The sequence below is a fragment of the Homalodisca vitripennis genome, chromosome 5 (genome assembly GCF_021130785.1).
Source record: "Homalodisca vitripennis isolate AUS2020 chromosome 5, UT_GWSS_2.1, whole genome shotgun sequence".
Classification (NCBI taxonomy): domain Eukaryota; kingdom Metazoa; phylum Arthropoda; class Insecta; order Hemiptera; family Cicadellidae; genus Homalodisca; species Homalodisca vitripennis.
In genome coordinates, this window is record NC_060211.1 from 79,111,933 (window position 1) to 79,131,668 (window position 19,736).

Below are 19,736 nucleotides of genomic sequence, written 5' to 3' on the forward strand. Positions count from 1 at the left end.
AGGGTGAATGACCCCCGTTTCTGTATCCTCAAAATCAACGCTTCCTTTTTCCAAATTAAGTTGTGGACGATGTAGTGCGGAAACCAATTGTGAAGTATGCATGTGCACTGAACAATCAAGTCTACTGTTGGAAGGTTGAGATCGATGGATTTCTCAAATATTCTGAACCGATGATGCCAAAATACCGAACGAACGCGTTTTCAACAACCCTACGAGCCCGTGATAAGCGGTTATTGAAATATTGAACGCTCTTCTAAGTGTCAAGTTTTTAGTGTCTAAGTTCCTTTTATGCTGAGTAGGGTTTCAATCACATCACAGTATGCTGAGTGGAAAGGCATCATCTGCTACTATTACATAGTCATTCGGGCCAATTAAGCTGATTTGAATCCATAGCTCTCTTTTAGTGAAGATAGTCGGTAGACGCTGCTATCGTTTGCTCTGCCGTTTGATCCAACATCGATGTAACAAAAAACGGTAATCTGCATCTACTAATGCCAGCAAAATTATGCTGTAACCTCCTTTGTAGTTGAAGAACTCAGAGCTAGATCCAGGTGGTCTTTTTTATCGCGACATGCTTCCCATCGAGGGCTCCACAGCATGATGGGAAAATTCCATTTTACATTGAAGCTTCTTTGTATGTTTTCCATTCACGTGTAGTGCTTGGTACCTAAAAACAACATTTGTATTAGATAGTGTACATAAATAACATTGACACTAATAGTGATAGCCTTTTATGTTGCAGGCTGATTGTGATAACACTACGGACCAGGACTTCATAGAGGAAACATTAGTGGAGGTGGAAGAGACTGATAACACTCAAATCGAGAGCAGCTGGATGAAAATACAGATCAGTCTGTTGAAAAAACAACTTTTGTTCCTCCACATAATATTAAAAAACGACGAGTCCAGTAAGTTGGCCAAAGTCGAGCAATCAATTGCAAAAACTACAAAAGATAGCAGAAAACCGACCAAAAAGTACAGCTTCTGCAAGTAAAAAGCAAGATGAGTATGATGCGTTTTGCTCAACACATGGCTACCCAGTTGAGGACCCTCCCGCTCAGAAGCTTTATTATCCTTGCAAGAACAATTTCAAAGCCTAATAACTAAAGAAAGGCTCAAGACCATGAACCCACCCCCATCTCCAATCATGTCGACAGGCAGCAGCTACGATGACAATGATGACAGCGAACTGCAACCTTACTCTCAGAGTATTTTTCAAGATCATGGCACGTTTTATACAGAATTAAACTAAAACTGTTCTACATTCTTTCAATTTCTTTCATTCTATTTCACATTTTTTGTACGTTACAAATCAAACTTTGAATTACATATAATTGAAATATATATTTCATACAACATTCCGTTCTTTTAAGTTCACCTAACAAACAAGTGTATGATACATTTTTAAATAAAACTTTTACATTGCAAAGGTGAGTTCTACTTTTAATAAACCTTAAAGTTTGTAGGTATAAGTTACGTAGCGAAGTAGGCCTACGTAGGCTTAAGTTGTGTCAAATTTGTATATTTTAAATTGAAATTTGTATGTTTTTACTAAACATTAGGTAATTTAAAGAATGCGTTCGATCTGCTTACCTCCATAAAGCTCTTCAAGCAGGTCACAATGGCTTTCATAACATCTGGTAAAAAAATCGAAATTGTAGGTGCTGGTATGCGAAATAGCAATGATAGCGACTGCAAACTGTCACCTGTAGCCAGAAAACGCAGAGTTGTTTCAAGCTTTTGTCTGGGGGTCAATGCTTTACGCATTGGGAGTACTTTGCTTACGAATTATGGGTTCTACCATATGTAGCAGCTCCTCAAACTTTTCGACACTCATACGTAAATGTCTTTTAAAATCAGAGGATCTTCCATTGCGAGTTCTCGAAAAAAAGAGTTGCAGATGCACCAAATTCATGTCTCTGTCGACCCACTTCTTCACCCAAACTCTTTTCCTATTCAAAACAGATTGCAATTCTTCACTTAAAAGTACAACACAATCTTGAATTGCTTCATTAAAAGCTTCGCAATATTCTTCATCACAATCCGACATGATTTCACAATAGACTGGCCTACTGGCCGACAGTACAACTGATATACTTGCTGCCAATAACTTTCCCTGTGTAAATGGAAATTGGTGGAAAGTGACGTATTGTCAAGTACTGGCCGCCAGTAACTTGCTGTTTCTACTTTCCCCGTCTATAAGCCGCTTAATTGCTAAAAAGTAGTCTAAGGTACAGTATTTCATAAATCTTCCCCTTGCTACCAAAGATTATTGCATGTCTTAAGTTATTACCATCAGTTTCTGTTTTTGGCTTTTTCATACTTAGTTTAGTCTGGTTTTCGACCATTTAACTTATTAGGATGAATAACTTATTTTGCTTGAATGGGCTCTATATGTCTACTGTTTTTTAATGGTTGCTGTTGTATTGATATATTGTATCTTTTGTAGGCTTATCTCGTTTATACTTATATTGTTATACTTGTTATTGCTGGATGTATCTTTAAATTTATATTCTTATACTTGCATGTTACATTTATTTAAGTCTTTACTAATTTTGCACTACTACTTATCAATTGCCGAAAAATGATGCCTTTCACTCAAATCAATCTTTTGCTACCATTGATCAGGGTATACTTGCAAATTTTGTTCATAATTATCAGTCACTATTTTTATTTACAACTAGGATACAGATTAGCAATGGTTTACATGGTCCAACTATTTCATCATTTTAGTTTAACATCTTGAGTAGAATTATCTAATTATTTGTCTATTATTTGTAAAAATGGAGATATGTCCGTTGATATGTAAAATAAATGAATTCGTTCTTGATCAAAACTGCTTCATAGTTTCCACTGTCTTCAGTCCTGGTTTAAGTCCAATCAACTCTTAAAATTTTTCTTTGGTGATATTTTCATTATTAAAACAAGCTTACTGAGGCTTCAAATTGCTACAAACTTTAGAGTCATGATTGTCACCAAATTGTTCTTTCAGACAATGTTTACATTTAGAGTTTTGCCATTGAAGGCGCTTGCTAATAAATGTGTCTCAGATAGGGATATGAATATTGTATTAATCTCTTCTATAATACCTTCAGGCAAACTATTCTTGTGTTTAAATATACCTATTTTATTTTCAGCTATTGCTTTGTTGAATTTGCACCATTATTTCTCACCTTTAGGGCAAAACCTGTGTTAAAAACTCAAAAAAAAACCCTTATCAAAGCAAATTTCAAAAATTAGTATTAGCATGAAATAATGATTAAACCTACATGCATTATATATTGACATGTTCATAATTTATTAGTTTCAGAAAATAATTTTGTTTCCTTCAGCTTCTCCTGAAGCTTAGTTTCTATATAGGAAAGGTCAAGTTTTATTATGGTGCATATCTGTCTATGGGACTTGGCTAAGTGTTTGTGAAGGTTTTTAGAAAGTTTCTCATAAACGAATAAAGCTGAAGACGTAATTTTAGATGAAAGTTAATTTCTACATATAGGTGCACGTTCCTTCATACGATTTAGCTAAGCATTAGTGATGTCTGAGAGGGATATATCAAGAACGAATTAAGCCAGTAAATTATAGGCCAGAAGTTTGGATTAAACTTTAATTCTATATAGATCACTTTGGTTGATGTCCTTCATCTGGCCAAGATCCCATCAAGGGCCCATTGCGGGGAAAGGGGAAGTTTACATTTAATGTTAGCAACAGAAACCATTCCAACAAAAAACAAAGTATGGTATTCCACAAGGTTCAGTATATGCTCACTAGTTTTCACTTGTTATCCTGGAGGAATAAAAAAATCAAATCTCAACAAAATTTATTTATACAAAAATGATACAACATGATAGTGACAGGCAAATCATTGTTATTATTAAGATAACCCTATATTGATTAGTGAGCTGTCAAACTGTTTCAAATAATAATAATTTATTACTGAATTCATGTAAATTTAACTTTGTAACAATCCCCACAAAACAAAATAGGCATAAAATAGAAACAACTATCATAATTGGCAATGATTACATAACACAAGTCAATTGTGCACAATTTCCAGATTATACCATAGATGTAAATTTATTATGAGTTAAAAAATATTTCGAACAATATATTTAAAATTTCATTTGGAATATAAGTTGTGACTTAAAAATCTCTATAGAAAATATGTTATGCATTATTTACTCATAACTGGCAAAACAAAATTTAGATACAATAATAAAGCAAAAACAAGCAATTGAATTTATTATGGAAGTTTATTATTAAGGATGTGTAAATTACTATAATAAAGCAAAAACAAGCAATTGAATTATGGAAGTTTATTATCAAGGATGTGTCAATTAAAGAAATCACTTATTTTGTGACCTTAAAATCCTTACCATATACATTTTGCATGTTATGAAAGCAGTAAAATATGTTCAAAAGAAATTCACATCAGTCTTTAACAACTCTGCATAGTTGTAATATATGGAATAACATCAATGACATACACAATTTGACATTCTATGAGATAAAAGTAGAGTATATAGGGAAATTTTGATAACTATTTATCTAGGAAAATAAAACATGAAATTAACTGTTACAAATTTAAAATTAGGAAATATTTACCAATGAAGCTATCAACTTTATTAATTAATCGTTAAGTGAGAATAGTAAATAACACAGCAAAAATTTTAAATACTGACAGAACATTGTAGTTTAAGACATTTAGTATGTGACACATTTACATGTGTAATTTATATTTACAGAATAAAGATTACTATCATATCACTCTATCCACTGTTCTTTCATGAAATTTGACTTAAGCAAAATCAGTACAATAGTTCTTGATTTGTTCACCAAAACCATATAAAGCTTGTTTAACATTATGCTTTGGAATAAACACCAAAAGAAAAGAACTGATACTAGTTCTATAAATACCCTGCTTTTGTAATTTTTAACAAATGTCCAGTCTCCAAGACAATATTGGTATTCTATCATTTGTGTTACATTTTCAAGCCTTTTTTAATTGAACCAACAGCTATTATATTTCTCTGTAATGGCAATACGTATTCCTCATTACAAGAGAACACAGGGTTTTACGACAACTTTATTAAGATTTATCATCTTTTTAACAAAATCTTAAAATGAAAAGTAAACAATTTTTAAACTTTTCATAGCTGGCTTTCAACTTTTTGTTTTATTTTTAAGGTATTAAAACTCACTGTTGTTGAAAAAAATAATTCATTTATGTGGGAAAAAACATTAAGCAATTAATACAGTAAGTTGTCATTTGAAATGTCCCAATGAGAAGTTTTGTAACTTTAGACAAATAAATAGTCAGTCAACGTTTCTTCAAAACACTTGTCAGTTAGTCTTGGGTTATTCAATAATTCAAATTTTTTATTTACCTAACTTCAAAAAATGAAGTTCTTTTTCTATTAAACACAGCAAAGTCTATTTAAAATACTTATTTATTTTGTAATTACTAATTTAACTCATTTCATTCACTTATACAACAGTCTTTGCAACGGTTTTAATAATTAAACATTTATTCTATTGTGGTTTTCTACTGTGACCTATATTCCTAAAACCAACTGTAATAGTACTCATTTTTAAATCTTCATTCATTTTTTTGTCTGTCTTATCTTTAACAAGTTGTAATTTGAGTTTTGAATTTAGCTCCAGTACGCCTTCCTTTTTATTGTAATTTTTAGTTGTAATTATTAAAAATGTTTTATTATGTTTTCTTAATTAAAGTGTTATTTTAAGTTACAAAACGTAAAAAGGATATATACAGTATTCTCATTACTTGTTTATACTAATTTCCTACCCAAAGTTTCAAAATTAAAAATCAATTATAAATATAACTGTATATGCTCTTATTCTTTCCGCAGACCATGTTTTATCAATAATTTATTTTTATGTTATCAATTTAACATATAAAAAAATATTCAAATTACTTAGTTATTATGTTTTTACTAATCTTACTTACACTCAATTTACATGATCATAAATAACTACAAACTTTGGTTGACATCTACATTATAATGTAAATAATTTATAAAAAAGTAATATATTCTAATAATTATTGTAAAAAAAATGAGGACATGCTTGGTAAATGAAAATCCACATCAGTGTAAAAGCACCTTTTGATTTTATATTCAGATTGGCTTCCAAACCAAATGGCCTTGATGCTAGAACTTGTACTGGCCTTGAACAATGATACTGTTGCAAAAAGAAAAACAATGATTCAATTTCAGGCAGTCACTGACCTATGTCCAATAAGTGTGTTCTATATTGTATCAAAAGCTAGGTCTTTTTATGTATACAACTCCCAGAACATGAAACAACTTCAGTTCCAAATTTTATTATATATATACATACACATATATGCTATATAACAACATGTGTAAATAAATAATTCCATTAAAAATTTCTTTATTCAATAAAAGTACATCTAGGCACAATATGAATAGTGTCAGTATTTATCAAATTTGATAAAAGGTAATTTTCTTACTACAAAACATTTAAACACTTTGTTTACAAACGAAACACTAAAACATTATGACAAGATTATGTTACAAAAAGTTCATCAAATGAATACAATGGCCTATTCAACAGATACTCTTTTTAATTGGTTTTACATTTCTTAAAATTGTTCTCATTTTTTATATTACTAGGGAGTTGTTAAAATAATTTAATTCCTGCATTTTGTGAACAGTTTGAACCTGTTACAGGTAAACGTACGCTCATCCTGACTTCTGATGTTATAGTGAAGCAGTGTTGAACCAAGAGCACGTAGTTGTTACTTTTTTACAAGAAGCACTGTTTCATATGTTAAAATATACATAAATATATATACATACATAAATGCTAGCAGTATTGCAAAAACGACCCAAAAATTCAAACTTGGTACAAAAATTGATCTTATAAAAATCTCTTGGGCTAAGTTCATTGGGCAGCTTGGTATGTTATTTTGTTCCAATACGATGGCCATTCAAATTTCATAAAAACTCATAATTCTTTTGTTATTTATGGACTTACAGCACTTTTTTTTAAAACATAGTTGATATCCTGTGTTCTTAAAATAAACCATATTGATATTTTAATTATCATCAAATCTACCTACTTCTTCCAACAGAATATAATAGAGTCTGATATTTTACCATCAGGTATTATACCTGTCCAGTCAGAGTGCTCCTACAGACGGGAAAGGCACAATATGCAATCATATATTTCTGAGTACAACCTTCCTACCTTCCTGTAACCTTCAATTTTTGGAGCACGTTGAACATGGAACTTTGGAGAAATATTGCATGTAAAACTTCTTTGCCTATTGCACTTTGGCTTCACTTCAATGCAAAATTTTAGCTCTTATTCCTCATGTAACAGAGACTATTCCATAACTTTTCACATAAAACATATGTAAATAAAAATATCAACAGTTTAAAATAACGGTTAAAATTTGCAAAACGTTATCTAATATGTACAATAAAAATAATCATATAAACTTAAAATAATGGTCCAAAAATAAAATTATATAGATTAAAATTAAAATGTCATATTCACACAAAGTTATACAATAGTTACACCTACTTGAAATGATATGTCACAGATAAATCACAAGTTTGTCAGGACAAACAAAATGAGAGAGTTATTCAAGTAACGTATTTTAGTCAGATAGTGAAGTCTGACTGTCAATATTGAATACACTGTTTTAATATTTGGTGGTACCGGAATCTGATCATTACTATTTTCACTACACTAATGTGAGCTACTAACTATAGAATAATGTAAGGTTATTAGCATGTACAATTCATCTTTTTTCTATTATTAAACAAATAATGTTAGGATTTATAATATACCATTATAATGATCATAGTGATAAGTGATAAGTATTATATGTACTTGACCATTCTTCTTTGAATTGATCTCATATAAATTTAAACTTTGTGGCTATACATTTTATGAATTCTAATTAAATTTTAAACTACAGATTTATCATATTGAAAGCTAATAGAGTACCTTAAACTTTCACTCCTCATGTGTTTTAAATCAGCTTTCATGTTAAAAACACAATAAAGTACTGCTTATATGCTCGTAAATTAAAAGGAGTATTTTAAAAGTTAAAATCTGTAGAAAAAAATAATTGTGTACTAAAGTCTTTGAAAATCATTGATATATTCTTATTAGGAAAATAGAAGCTAACTAGATGAGTTTTTTACATGTTTTATCAGCAAAAGAAAATGTTTAAGTGAAAAAAATGTTTATTATTCCGCATAGTAGAGTGAGGTATCAAATAAGGTCTTGTTATGCTGTATATTTTGCAACAAAGATATTCAAGGGACACCAGTACTTTAGGCTCTCACTTGTACATCAGTTAGTCTGAAACCATTCCTTTTGCTTGGCGCTACATCCGAAGCTTCAAAACCAAAAATATATTTTTCATCACTTGACAGAATTTTAATTTAACCCTGGAACTGGCAATCAACATTATAATGTCGATCTAAATCAATTCTGTAGTGTTAATCGACATTACAATCTCAATCTGACACACAACCCTTTTGACATTTCATATAGTACATAAGCCACCACTATTTATATACTATTTCAAACAAAAAGAATTGCTGATTTCAATGGTGAAATTTGTTTTGCAGTTTGGCAGTGTTTTCACTGTGATTTCAAAAACCTGGCAGAACGATTGTCTTCATCTAGCAATTTTGAAGCTAGTGTCTTGTCTGTTTTTGTCTTTAGATTTAGTCACAGACTTTATTTATTTTGCGAGATAATGTTAATTACATATAAACGAGTTTATAAAAGGTTTTTTACATCAATATAAAGTATTTTTATTAATAACTTCATAGTTTTATATGTGATGTGTTGTAATTAGTAATCAGAGGTCAATCTAGGCTGTTGTGCAGTGCAGTGAAAGTATAATGGGAGCTACAATATTAGTGATATATCATACATATGGTTTATTATAATGGTTAATAGCTTGTTATACCTCTGTTTTAAGTACTCATTTCAATAATGTCCTAAAATTTTGCTGATTTTTGACATTAGAGAACTTGTCCTGTCAGACTCAGATAATCTAGGGCTTGAAGAGTGACACCTAAGTTTCCCTTTATACTTTCTGGAACCCCAAACTGAGCTAATATTTCAGAAAAAAAATCAAAATTAGTATGTATTTGTTATAAAACTAATAAAATCAGTGAAAATTTCTATATTAATATTTACATAGGAAAAAACTTTTGATTTTTATAAACCTGTCGCTCTCAATACCACTTTACACCTGTGCTCCTAAGAACCTACACTTGCAATTGATATCTTGAAATGGATCGATATAATAATTTGACTAGACCTATACATATATAAATACACATTGATGTAAACCATCAATGCAAAATCTATAATGTTTTTCACTGTAACTCTACACTTCATGATCTTGAGTAGACCTACTCCTACAATACAGCCCACACTATGCCGTCCGCCATAATTAATGGTGAGTAGGTAGAGTACCATTAGCGGACCCGGTTTTTTCCGATATTAAAAGTTATTAAATAATTACTCCCACCACTATTAATCAACGATACTTATGAATTAATATGAACAATTTACTTAAATCATCTTTACCACTGCAAATACATTTTCAGGCAGTAAACATAATATTTTATAATCAATTTCATATAACTAAACTAACGAAACTAATATAAAAGACGATAACTGTGTTTTTTCTTGGTTTCAATGTTTGTTTTGCAGATATGGTTGTTAAAAATATTTCATTGTTTCCTATTATCTAATCTAATCTACGTGTTTGGTGGTTATAGTTCCTTCTTTAATATAAAGAGAATGCCATTGTATTATATTTAATTAGTTATTTTTTATTTCTATTGTTTGACTTTTATTTAGTACGTAGACAATGATTGATTAGATTTTTTTTATTCAATACATGAAGTATCAATGATCAATATAAAACCAGGTCGGCTTACTGCACTCTGACCTAAATATATTAACCCTAGAAACTGTTAATCGACATAATTATGTCGGTTAATGCCGCTTTTGTGGTGTTAACCGTCAAAATTTTGTCGCTCAAACATTCCTTCCGTATAATTACTTTTTATAATATACTCCGGTAACATATCGATATAATTCATGCACCATTGGATTCGGGAAGAAAAATGCTAAGGAACAGATGAGTTTTATTCTTCTTTGTATATGGTTATGACGTAGCAAGCTTGTTATTTTGAACGTAAAAGAAAACGCGACGCCGTTTGTTGTGACCGCCATATTGCCGCTGCCGTTCTGTATCACTTTCGTGCCGAGCTGTGGATATTTGTAAGTTTTAATAGTTTTACACGTGTTTTAGTGTCGTATTTAATGTGTAGTGGTTGTTTGATGTCGTAGTAGTGTAAACATATATATTTTAAGAATAAATCAATTTCTATTTACTGAAATATGTTTGAGAAATTACCGGCTTTGTGTAGGCTATGGCAAAATTCATTTCACATAGTTTGTTATTGTTTTCACTTACTAAAACGTTATTTATAGCACTCTTTTAGCTCTGAAGTAACTATTTATTTTTGGTAAATAGATAGTTTTCACAATAAAATATATATTTCCTGTAATTTCTTTGGTTATATATAATAACTGTTTGGGTTATTCTATATTTTTTCAATATCTTTAGTTATATTTATGGTAATTCTAAGCAATATATGGGTCAACCTCGATTTTTCTCATATTACAATATAATGTTCCAATAGTCAATTAGAAAAGGAAATGACTAGAATTTCTTGCCGGAAAGCAGTTATATAGGGAGGCAGGCAACTCATATTACAATATAATGTTCCAATAGTCAATTAGAAAAGGAAATGACTAGAATTTCTTACTGGAAAGCAGTTATAGGGAGCAGGCAACCGCGAGAATTACCTATTAGTGATCAGGGCTTCAAATTTGGAACTACTCGAGTTAAATTTTCTTTGTAAAAGAGCAAGCAGCGCGAAGCGCTGCGCAGCGGGCAAGCATCGTGCGTGATCTTCGTCTATACTGAATTGATTCAGGCCAAAGGAATGACACAGATTCCTTTACCAGATTTTTACGGAGATTTTGTATTGGGCGGATTATATTGGTTTACTTTGCTTTCCTCCAGCATGTAATTATGTGTTTAAAATTGTTTTACATACATTACCTACATTATATTGTAATATGTAATAACAATTTATCAGAACTTTTTAATAAAAAAAAGGATCACGCACGATGCCTGCCCGCTGCGCAGCGCTTCGCGCTGCTTGCTCTTTTAGAAAAAAAATTAACTCGAGTAGTTCTAAATTTGAAGCCCAGATCACGTCAGTGCCCCTGATCACTAATAGATAACTCTAAGCAATATATGACCGTCTGGCGGTTTGCCTGTTCCCTATAACTGCTTTCCGGCAAGAAATTCTAGTCATTTCCTTTTCTAATTGACTATTGGAACATTATATTGTAATATGAGTTGCCTGCTCCCTATAACTGCTTTCCGGCAAGAAAATTCTAGTCATTTCCTTTTCTAATTGACTATTGGAAACATTATATTGTAATATGAGTTTGCCTGCTCCCTATAACTGCTTTCCGGCAAGAAATTCTACTCATTTCCTTTTCTAATTGACTATTGGAACATTATATTTGTAATATGAGAAAAATCGAGGTTGACCCAATATATTGCTTAGAATTACCATATTTATAGTTTTTCTAACTACATAATATTTCCTATTACTTATAAACCATAAATTTATAAATTTTGATATAGTACAAGCTTTAGAAAACTATTTTTATATTTTTTGCTGAATGAAAATTTTTCGCAAAATTTTTTGAATAATGGCAAAATTTAACTTTTTTTACTTTTCAAAAAATAATTTATGGTAATTATTTTCATTACTACTGTATATTCTATTTTATTCTAAGTAATAAAAATATGCAAAATAACATGTATTCATAGATAAATGTATTAGCAAAACTTGTTTTAACCAAAGTCTTACGTGTACACCCCGATTTTCAGAATTTATATACGCATCGCTGCTTTTTGTTCTATAGCTTTATGATGCTTTCATAAATGTGTATAATGTTTATGTTTTTCTGAAACTAGATAAAATTTGACACAGAATGGCTATCTCACTTATAAATATTTCTCGCTATAACTTCATTTGCTAGGTATGGTCCCCCCCCAAATTTAAGAAATATTTTTCGTAAATTTTATATTTGATTAAAAAAAGTGTTTATTAGAAAATTTTTTTGATGGTTAATTTTACAATATAGTGCAATTCTACGTTTAATTCTGAAACACAAAAATATATAGGCCACTCTTATTTATATTGCTTTTTATTTATATTTTTAATAATTTTTTTTTAAAAACCTTGCGCGAAGCTCCAAAACAGCCCGACACTACAAGGATGAAATGACCGCCAGTTCTAGGGTTAAAATAAAGGCATTGGCCATCACCAACACACCACAATCACAACTGTGTGCTGTCACCATTATTTTTATGATAGTCTCATATATTACCTACACTGCATACAATTATATATGAGGTCTTCAAAACAATATCACACATAACAATCTTTAGGCAATATAGATGCACAACAGACGTAAAGATGTTTGAAAAAGAAATTCTGCAACAGGCCTAGACTATTCATTGTTTCTCTGTGAATAAAGAAATATTAACTTTGTAGATCAAGAATTAACTTTGTATGACAATTTGCAAAGTTGTTTCATTAATATTATAATTTTATTGGATTAAATGACATTTATTAACACAACAGCGTTGTACCGGAAGTTTCAACCCCTATCAATAGTTGGGTTGAACATGTTAAATGACAAATTCATAAATGAAATTAGAAGTGACATCACATATTTTCTACCTGGTTCCATTGATAAACGTATACATTTTTTTTCTTAGCAGTAAAACCCGTAAATTAAAATTTCGTAAAGGCAACACATATTAATAATAATCAATATATTACTTTTCTTCATAACTAAAATCACTTTCAAATTTTTTAAGTTAGGGACTGACTGTTGCAGGCAAAATCAAGGCCAGAGGAATACTTTGTAAGATTTAAGTTTGTAAACTTTAAATATAACTCTAATTTTAATGTGATTAACCAAGCTCATACACAGAAAAGTAAGCTACTTACTGAACTGTTCTTGGGATAATAGTTATCATGCTTCTTATCCTAAACCACGGGCAAAGTTCACAACGCCCGACACAGGACAAAGAAAGCCGAGCAGAAGACTGGAAGAGCAGCTGCACAATAATTATAATCCCAGCTGATCCTTAAAACAGCTGATGTTCCGATTTGGCCAACACAACTCGTTTCAACTAAACCTGTTATTTTGATAATTATACTATAACAAGGTGGAAGTACACCACGCCAAGAGTCGCGAAACAAGCTACGCTGAGGCTGAGATTACATAAAATTTTCGAGCCTAAAGCTCATTTCATTCTTGGATAGACAAATACAATCATACAGAAAAAATGTATTCATGTGAGCAGACAATATATCAATTGCGCCAGCTTATTGATTGATAGGTTTCAATGACACTAAGGCAAATCCCATGGATGGACATGCAACGTCATAGAACTTTTTATTGTCTATAAAGAAACGAAGTTTCATGCAATATTGAAGCAAAACTCTACATTTGAAATCTTTCTCGGGATACAGGTTCGTACATAACTATATGTTATTAGTCACAAATTAAAATACTACATTATTGTACACAGTTTATTTACAGATTTATTTGTTCCTCGATTTTCTCATTCCACCATAGTTACTCATAAAACAAATGTAAAAATTAGTAAAATGTTCGCTGACGCTCAACCAAATCCAACACAATTGCGGTCAAACGCTCAAAGGGTAAAGGGCAATGTACATGTAATTAGAGAGGTGATTACATTTGAAAACAAAAAGAGTGAAATCATATGGCATTTTAACACGTGAAATCTTCTATTATTGAACCTGACGTTGATTACCTATATATAAATTAAACTTCATATAGCAATTCGTGCCTATAGGTTGGTTCACCTTGAGATATCGTGCAGATAAATAAAATGGCAATAAGAAGATAATAATATAATTATTGTATCTATGCTATGATAATTAGCATAATTTTACAATATTATACTCTAATATCTATGTATATTACGAATCGTGTCGCCGGTGAAATACCACTACTTTCATCGTTTCTTTACTTACTCGGTTGGGCGGAGGGCGTCCGTCGCTTGCTTCGGCACGGCGGTACGGTCTTCTCGCGCCAAGCGGAATAAGAGAAAGATAAAACGAATACAATACTTCATGTATGTTGTGTAGGTAAAAATAAAAAAAGATCAAATAAATGCAAGTTATAGTGCATAAGTTCAATATATCATTACGCATTACTTAGCTTAAAATATTTCAGTAAAAAGATCTTAGCAATTTCAACTTCAAATAAAAATAGTAATTAAAAAAGGAGTTTTACCAGTTGCTGCTTATCTTCAGGTTCAAATGTTGGAAATGTGCTGTGCCGGGGTTTACAACTCCTTGTATCACCCTCCAATCGCACTGAAACAGTCCTGCGTTTCGGCTAAACCAATAAATAAAGGGTATGGTCACCATGTTCACATAGGACGCGGCGCGTCCTTTTCTTCTGTGTATGAACAACGATACGGCAAACACCATAATTTATTCCCAATGTTGGAATAAATTTAAAACATTTGGAGTCTCACGGTGTTAGAGGTTCACTAACGTTATGGCTTAGTTCATAGGTACTTTTTCGAAAGAATCTGTTTCTCTGACAACCCCACAAGTAACTCTGGCTTTTTCCGAATTTTTTTATGTTAAGGATTGAGTGGACTCTTGAGTCCATTCTAGGGTCTCTACTTTTTTTAGTTTTTATGTAAAAGATTTCCATCTCCAAATTAATAAATTAATTATTCAATTTTCAGACTATACTAGTGTTATTGTGGCTGCAAAGGTTTAAAGTGAGGTCTTAGCCCGTTATAATTTCACCATGCAACCATAAATATCATGGTTTTTAGATAATAGCCTACCACTTAACCTGCATAAAACAAAAATAATATTCATCACAAGACTCTTGCCACAATACAATTCAATTTTGATGGAACTTCTCTCTTCTGATCTGTGATCATGTCAAGTTGTTAGGTGTGATTTTGAGTGCAACCTACATTGAGATTAACAGGTTGATTCCATAAGCTAAATCGTTCATTGTTTTCCGACGTCATCTAACAGCACGTCTCATACCGAAGACTGCATATGAGTCCTGTATTTCCAAAACGTTCCTTGTCCACTTTTCACAAGTGTTGGGAAAATGCAAAAAAACTGTTACACTATGTTTTAATAGTTTACTTATACACTGTATTATATCATTTTAATTGTTAAGAATTATAGATTTACTATTAAGGAATACTTTTGAACTAGATTCATTAGTTAATTTGTATTATTTATGTAAAAGTTGGATAAGACGCGTTTTGGAATTGACTATGGATAAGGTAAGTTTTGGAACATAACGCTTGGGATGAGACAAAACACAAAAATTTCTTTACATTTCTTTATTAAATAAAAGACATTTTTAAATTGAGAAATATACATGAAAAGTTTTTTTAATTTAAAGAAATTTTCTAATAATACTTTTTAAATACTAGTTTATAAAGAAATAAGTTAAATTTTAACCTGAAAAACATATTAAACAGAACAAAATATATCAAACTTACATTTTATGAAATTTAAATGAACTTATTACTTAGTTTTGTAAAAAGATTATAAAACTAAGAACACATATTTTTAAATACATGTGAGTTGCAATGGGTCTTCCAGTTGAGTGTCTGCACAGATTTTTCATCATCTTCTTCAGCGTCTCTTCCTACTTCAGCTAGTTTGGTATAAAAAGATAAATTCTCTAGTCGCTCCCATCCATTTCCAAAATGTGCAGTCAATAACTTTTTTACGTCTGTCAATTTAGCTTGGTTAATAGCTCTCCCAGGCTGAATGATCGCAGGATCTAGGGCTTCGTAGGACTTGCCAGATTTCAAAACAGAACGGAAGACATTTAGGTTTGTTCTGTAATTCATCTCTCCACGAACGTAAACAATGTTTTTAACTCTGTTGAGTTTAAGCTTAATCATTTTACTTGGATTGAATTGAAAATGCCAATTAGCTGGCTTTTTTGAATCTCAGTAACAGATTGTTTCCAGTCAAAGTTGTGACATCCTTCACTCCCCAACTGAATGACTGTTCCATTCTTGGTAACTGGAATGACTTGGCAACATCTTTGGCTGATTTCTGAAAATAAAACAAAACATCAGTTTTGTCACGTTAATTTTTAAATAAATAATAAAGCGAGATCTAAGAATGATGACCTGTAAGCTAGGATAATGAGGTTATGATTTGCACGGTCCTAATAAGAAACATATTTACTTACCTTTGTTTCTTCTCTTTGGTCTTTTTTCAGTTTTCAGGATGACATCCTTTCAATCTAGCTTCTCCAGGAGAAGCTTTTCTTATTAAACTGTCTTCCATTTTTCAAAACAATGAAACTAGTAGCAATAATTAACCTAGCAACATGAACATTGAACAATGCTTCTACAGTCAGTCAAGAGTCAATAGATTTTCCAGATGTTGACACAAAAAAATGACACAAACGTTTGTAAAATGCAGGCTATCCAAATTTAGGTTACATTTAACACAAAATAATCTTGAAACTAAATTAAATTACAGATTTTTTTTGTAAATTTTGGTCAATAGTAAAAGATCTGAATGGATAAGACTCATTTTGGAAAATTAAATATTAATTTCCAATATGGCTACTTAGGATAAGACTTTGGAACATAATAGATAAGACGTGTTTTGGAACAAACTGTAAGAGGATAAGACACGTTATAGAAAACTTTTAATATTTCAACATGAAATATTATTATTTGATAAGAATTTTTTTGGAACAAACAGCCTACATATTAAGATCCGGCTGTAGCAGACGAATTCAGTAATATATATAACTCAATATCTGATTTTTTGGGATAAGACACGTTTTGTAAATACAGGTTTCATATTGTGGTTACATCGAATCTGTTCTTTCCTACGGACTTTTGTTTTGGGGAAGTGTATCACAATCATTTATTAATGGAATGTTTACTGTACAGAATGTTTACTTGTCAAGAGAATCATGTGTCCTAGTCATGTGTACTATAGAGACACCTGTAAAGATATATTTCCGTGGGAGAATGTATTAACCTTCCTTATCTATACAGTCTAAGTTGATGTTTTAAAGAATCACCTGGCCTTTCTCAGAAACCAACTAACCAATACAATATACTACAAATAAAACCAAATATAGTAATCCTAGACACAATATGTCAATGTTGAAGAAGGAGCTTGTATTGGCTTTTCTCAATTCAATCACTACATTGAATAACACACCAACTAATACTGATAACATTTTTTATTTTGTGAGGCCTTTTGATAGCCATCAATATGTCAATGTTTAAAATTAAGTTTTATATTTGGGGCCAAAGGTATTTAATATATTGCCTGTACAACAGAAAATCTTTGCATACTGCAAGTTTGGCTCTCTTTATTTCAGCCTTATATTCCTTTTTGGCCACTAAATATGTATCCCTTACTATTCTAGAATCTGTGTTCGACATGAAAATATACAAATTATCAAGCTCAGTTTTCACTTTAGTAACTCTCTGGAAAAATGTATATCACATTATTGCTCAAGCCTAGATAAACATATTTCACCATTTGAACATGGGTCTCCGATGCTTAGTCTCTCATCTGTCTGTTTGTATGTTTTTTATAAAAAATAACTTAAAAATGAATAAATTAAATTATATCAAATTTGGCTCGAACATTTATTATAACAAGGCCAATTACTGAAAAATATATCAGGCCTCATCCGCAAAATAAATAAAATGGAAAAGTATTGTATTCTTTATATTTAGTAATATTTATAATGTGATTTGCTTTAAAGCCGACTCTTTAAAGAAAACAAATCATTGTATACATTTAATTAGACGTCTGAATGCTGATGATAACTCTAGTGAACTGGTTATGTATATCTTAAATTTTTTTATGAAATTTCATTTCTATATGACATTGAGGTTTGATGATAGTGCATGTCACTTCATTGGATTTGACTGAGCATTAGCAAACATCTTCACAGTGGTCTTATTATAGGTAACATGATGCAATGAGAAAATCACACAGTAAATAAATTAGCAACATTTGTAGCCTAATGAAATACGCTATACCATTAAAATACTCTGCCTAATCTTAATTTGATATTCAAGAAAAATTCTATAGCTCTAAGGCAACTATAGACGAATTTACTCAATTTAGAAGTGCTGTCCTCCTAGGTCAGTGGCTCTGGAGTGCAAGAGTTCTGTACCAAGATACCCAAATTATATAGTAGCTGAGGCCATGCATAAGTAGTAGTGCAGAAGTCAGTCTATTCAGTCCTCAGAGGGTCAACATCTCCCCTAAACCTAAGCGTAGTAGATTAATAATATACATATATTAATTTATATGCTATGTCTGATTTGTATTTTAAGATTTGATACTCGAGCCTCAAGCATGATATCTGGGGTTGAATTAGAGTTAACATATAGTTGTAAACTTTAGCAGACCATGGCATAATTCCCTTTATGGTAATGCAGGACGGGGGAATCAATGTCGTCTGAGTAAGTGGTATGCACAATCACCAGAAGATTGAATTTGAAAAACGATGCGAAGAGGGCTTATAGATTTCCTCCAACTTTTAATAGGCAACCGACAAAGATTTATATTGTACCATTGATTGATGTATTATGACAATGCTACAAATGCGGAGGAATAAAGACGAACAACAATAGGTTATAGACTGAAACGGTGCTTGCAACTAATAAGAAGTCTAGTCATGTTAGAAAAAGTAGGAATAGGATAACAAGGAAACGTAACATTTTATGGTAGCTACAATTTTGTTAAAAAAGTATAATACCGTAATAAATAAGTTTTTTACGATTAGCGTGTGCCTGCTTGCTGTTAGCTGCTACATTTGTTCACGGAGCGTTCAGCTAGCAAATAAGATTTGTGCCTTGAACTACGGTAAGAATTAAAATATTAACGATTTGAGTGTACTAACTTGCTGCCGCATTTGCAATATCAATTCAGTGTTTTACCGAGCTGGAAAATACGTCTTGTGCCTTGAACATCGGTAAAACTTAATTGTTTTACGTTTGCACATGTACTTCAAGTTCATGATGTACATTCCAGCTTATGTTGAGCTGGCGAATACTGTACCCAAAACTTAGGTAAAAAATAAACAAAATTTAGATTTACGTGTACATGCTTGTTGTTTACTCCTGCATTTGCGAAATAATTTCACACGGTTCGCTGAGCTGGCAAGTAGGCATTCTAGCGCAAACTTATAATATTTTTGAATGTATTTGCCATATTAACTCAGTAAGGCTTGAGAAATTATCTGACACATCCAGGGTGACTTGAGCAGTAGAAATGCAGCAGTTATTCTACCTCTTGTTGCCGTGTTGCAGCCTCCAGCATGAGTATCACGTGCACTCCATTATGTCTGTTTTCTGTTATATAATTTATGTTTATGACAAAGCAATCCACCAACATGGCTACAAAGGTCTGATTATCAAGGATATAAAGCCTTTGAAACATATCACTGTAATAACACAAGACCACTGGTTTATTTTGACAGTAGGATATATACCTAATTTGTAGTCAAGAATCTTTATT

General features: G+C 31.4%; 1 protein-coding gene across 1 annotated transcript in view; it reads right to left on the reverse strand.

Moving 5' to 3' along the window:
- Positions 1–13,280, reverse strand: part of LOC124362402 (NADP-dependent malic enzyme-like) — a 68,080-nt gene extending 54,800 nt beyond the window's left edge. The window contains 1 exon segment of the mRNA XM_046816854.1: positions 13,140–13,280. Within this exon segment, the coding sequence (XP_046672810.1) occupies positions 13,140–13,168 (29 nt within the window). The 5' untranslated portion in view covers positions 13,169–13,280.
- Between the last annotated feature and the right edge of the window lie 6,456 nt (positions 13,281–19,736).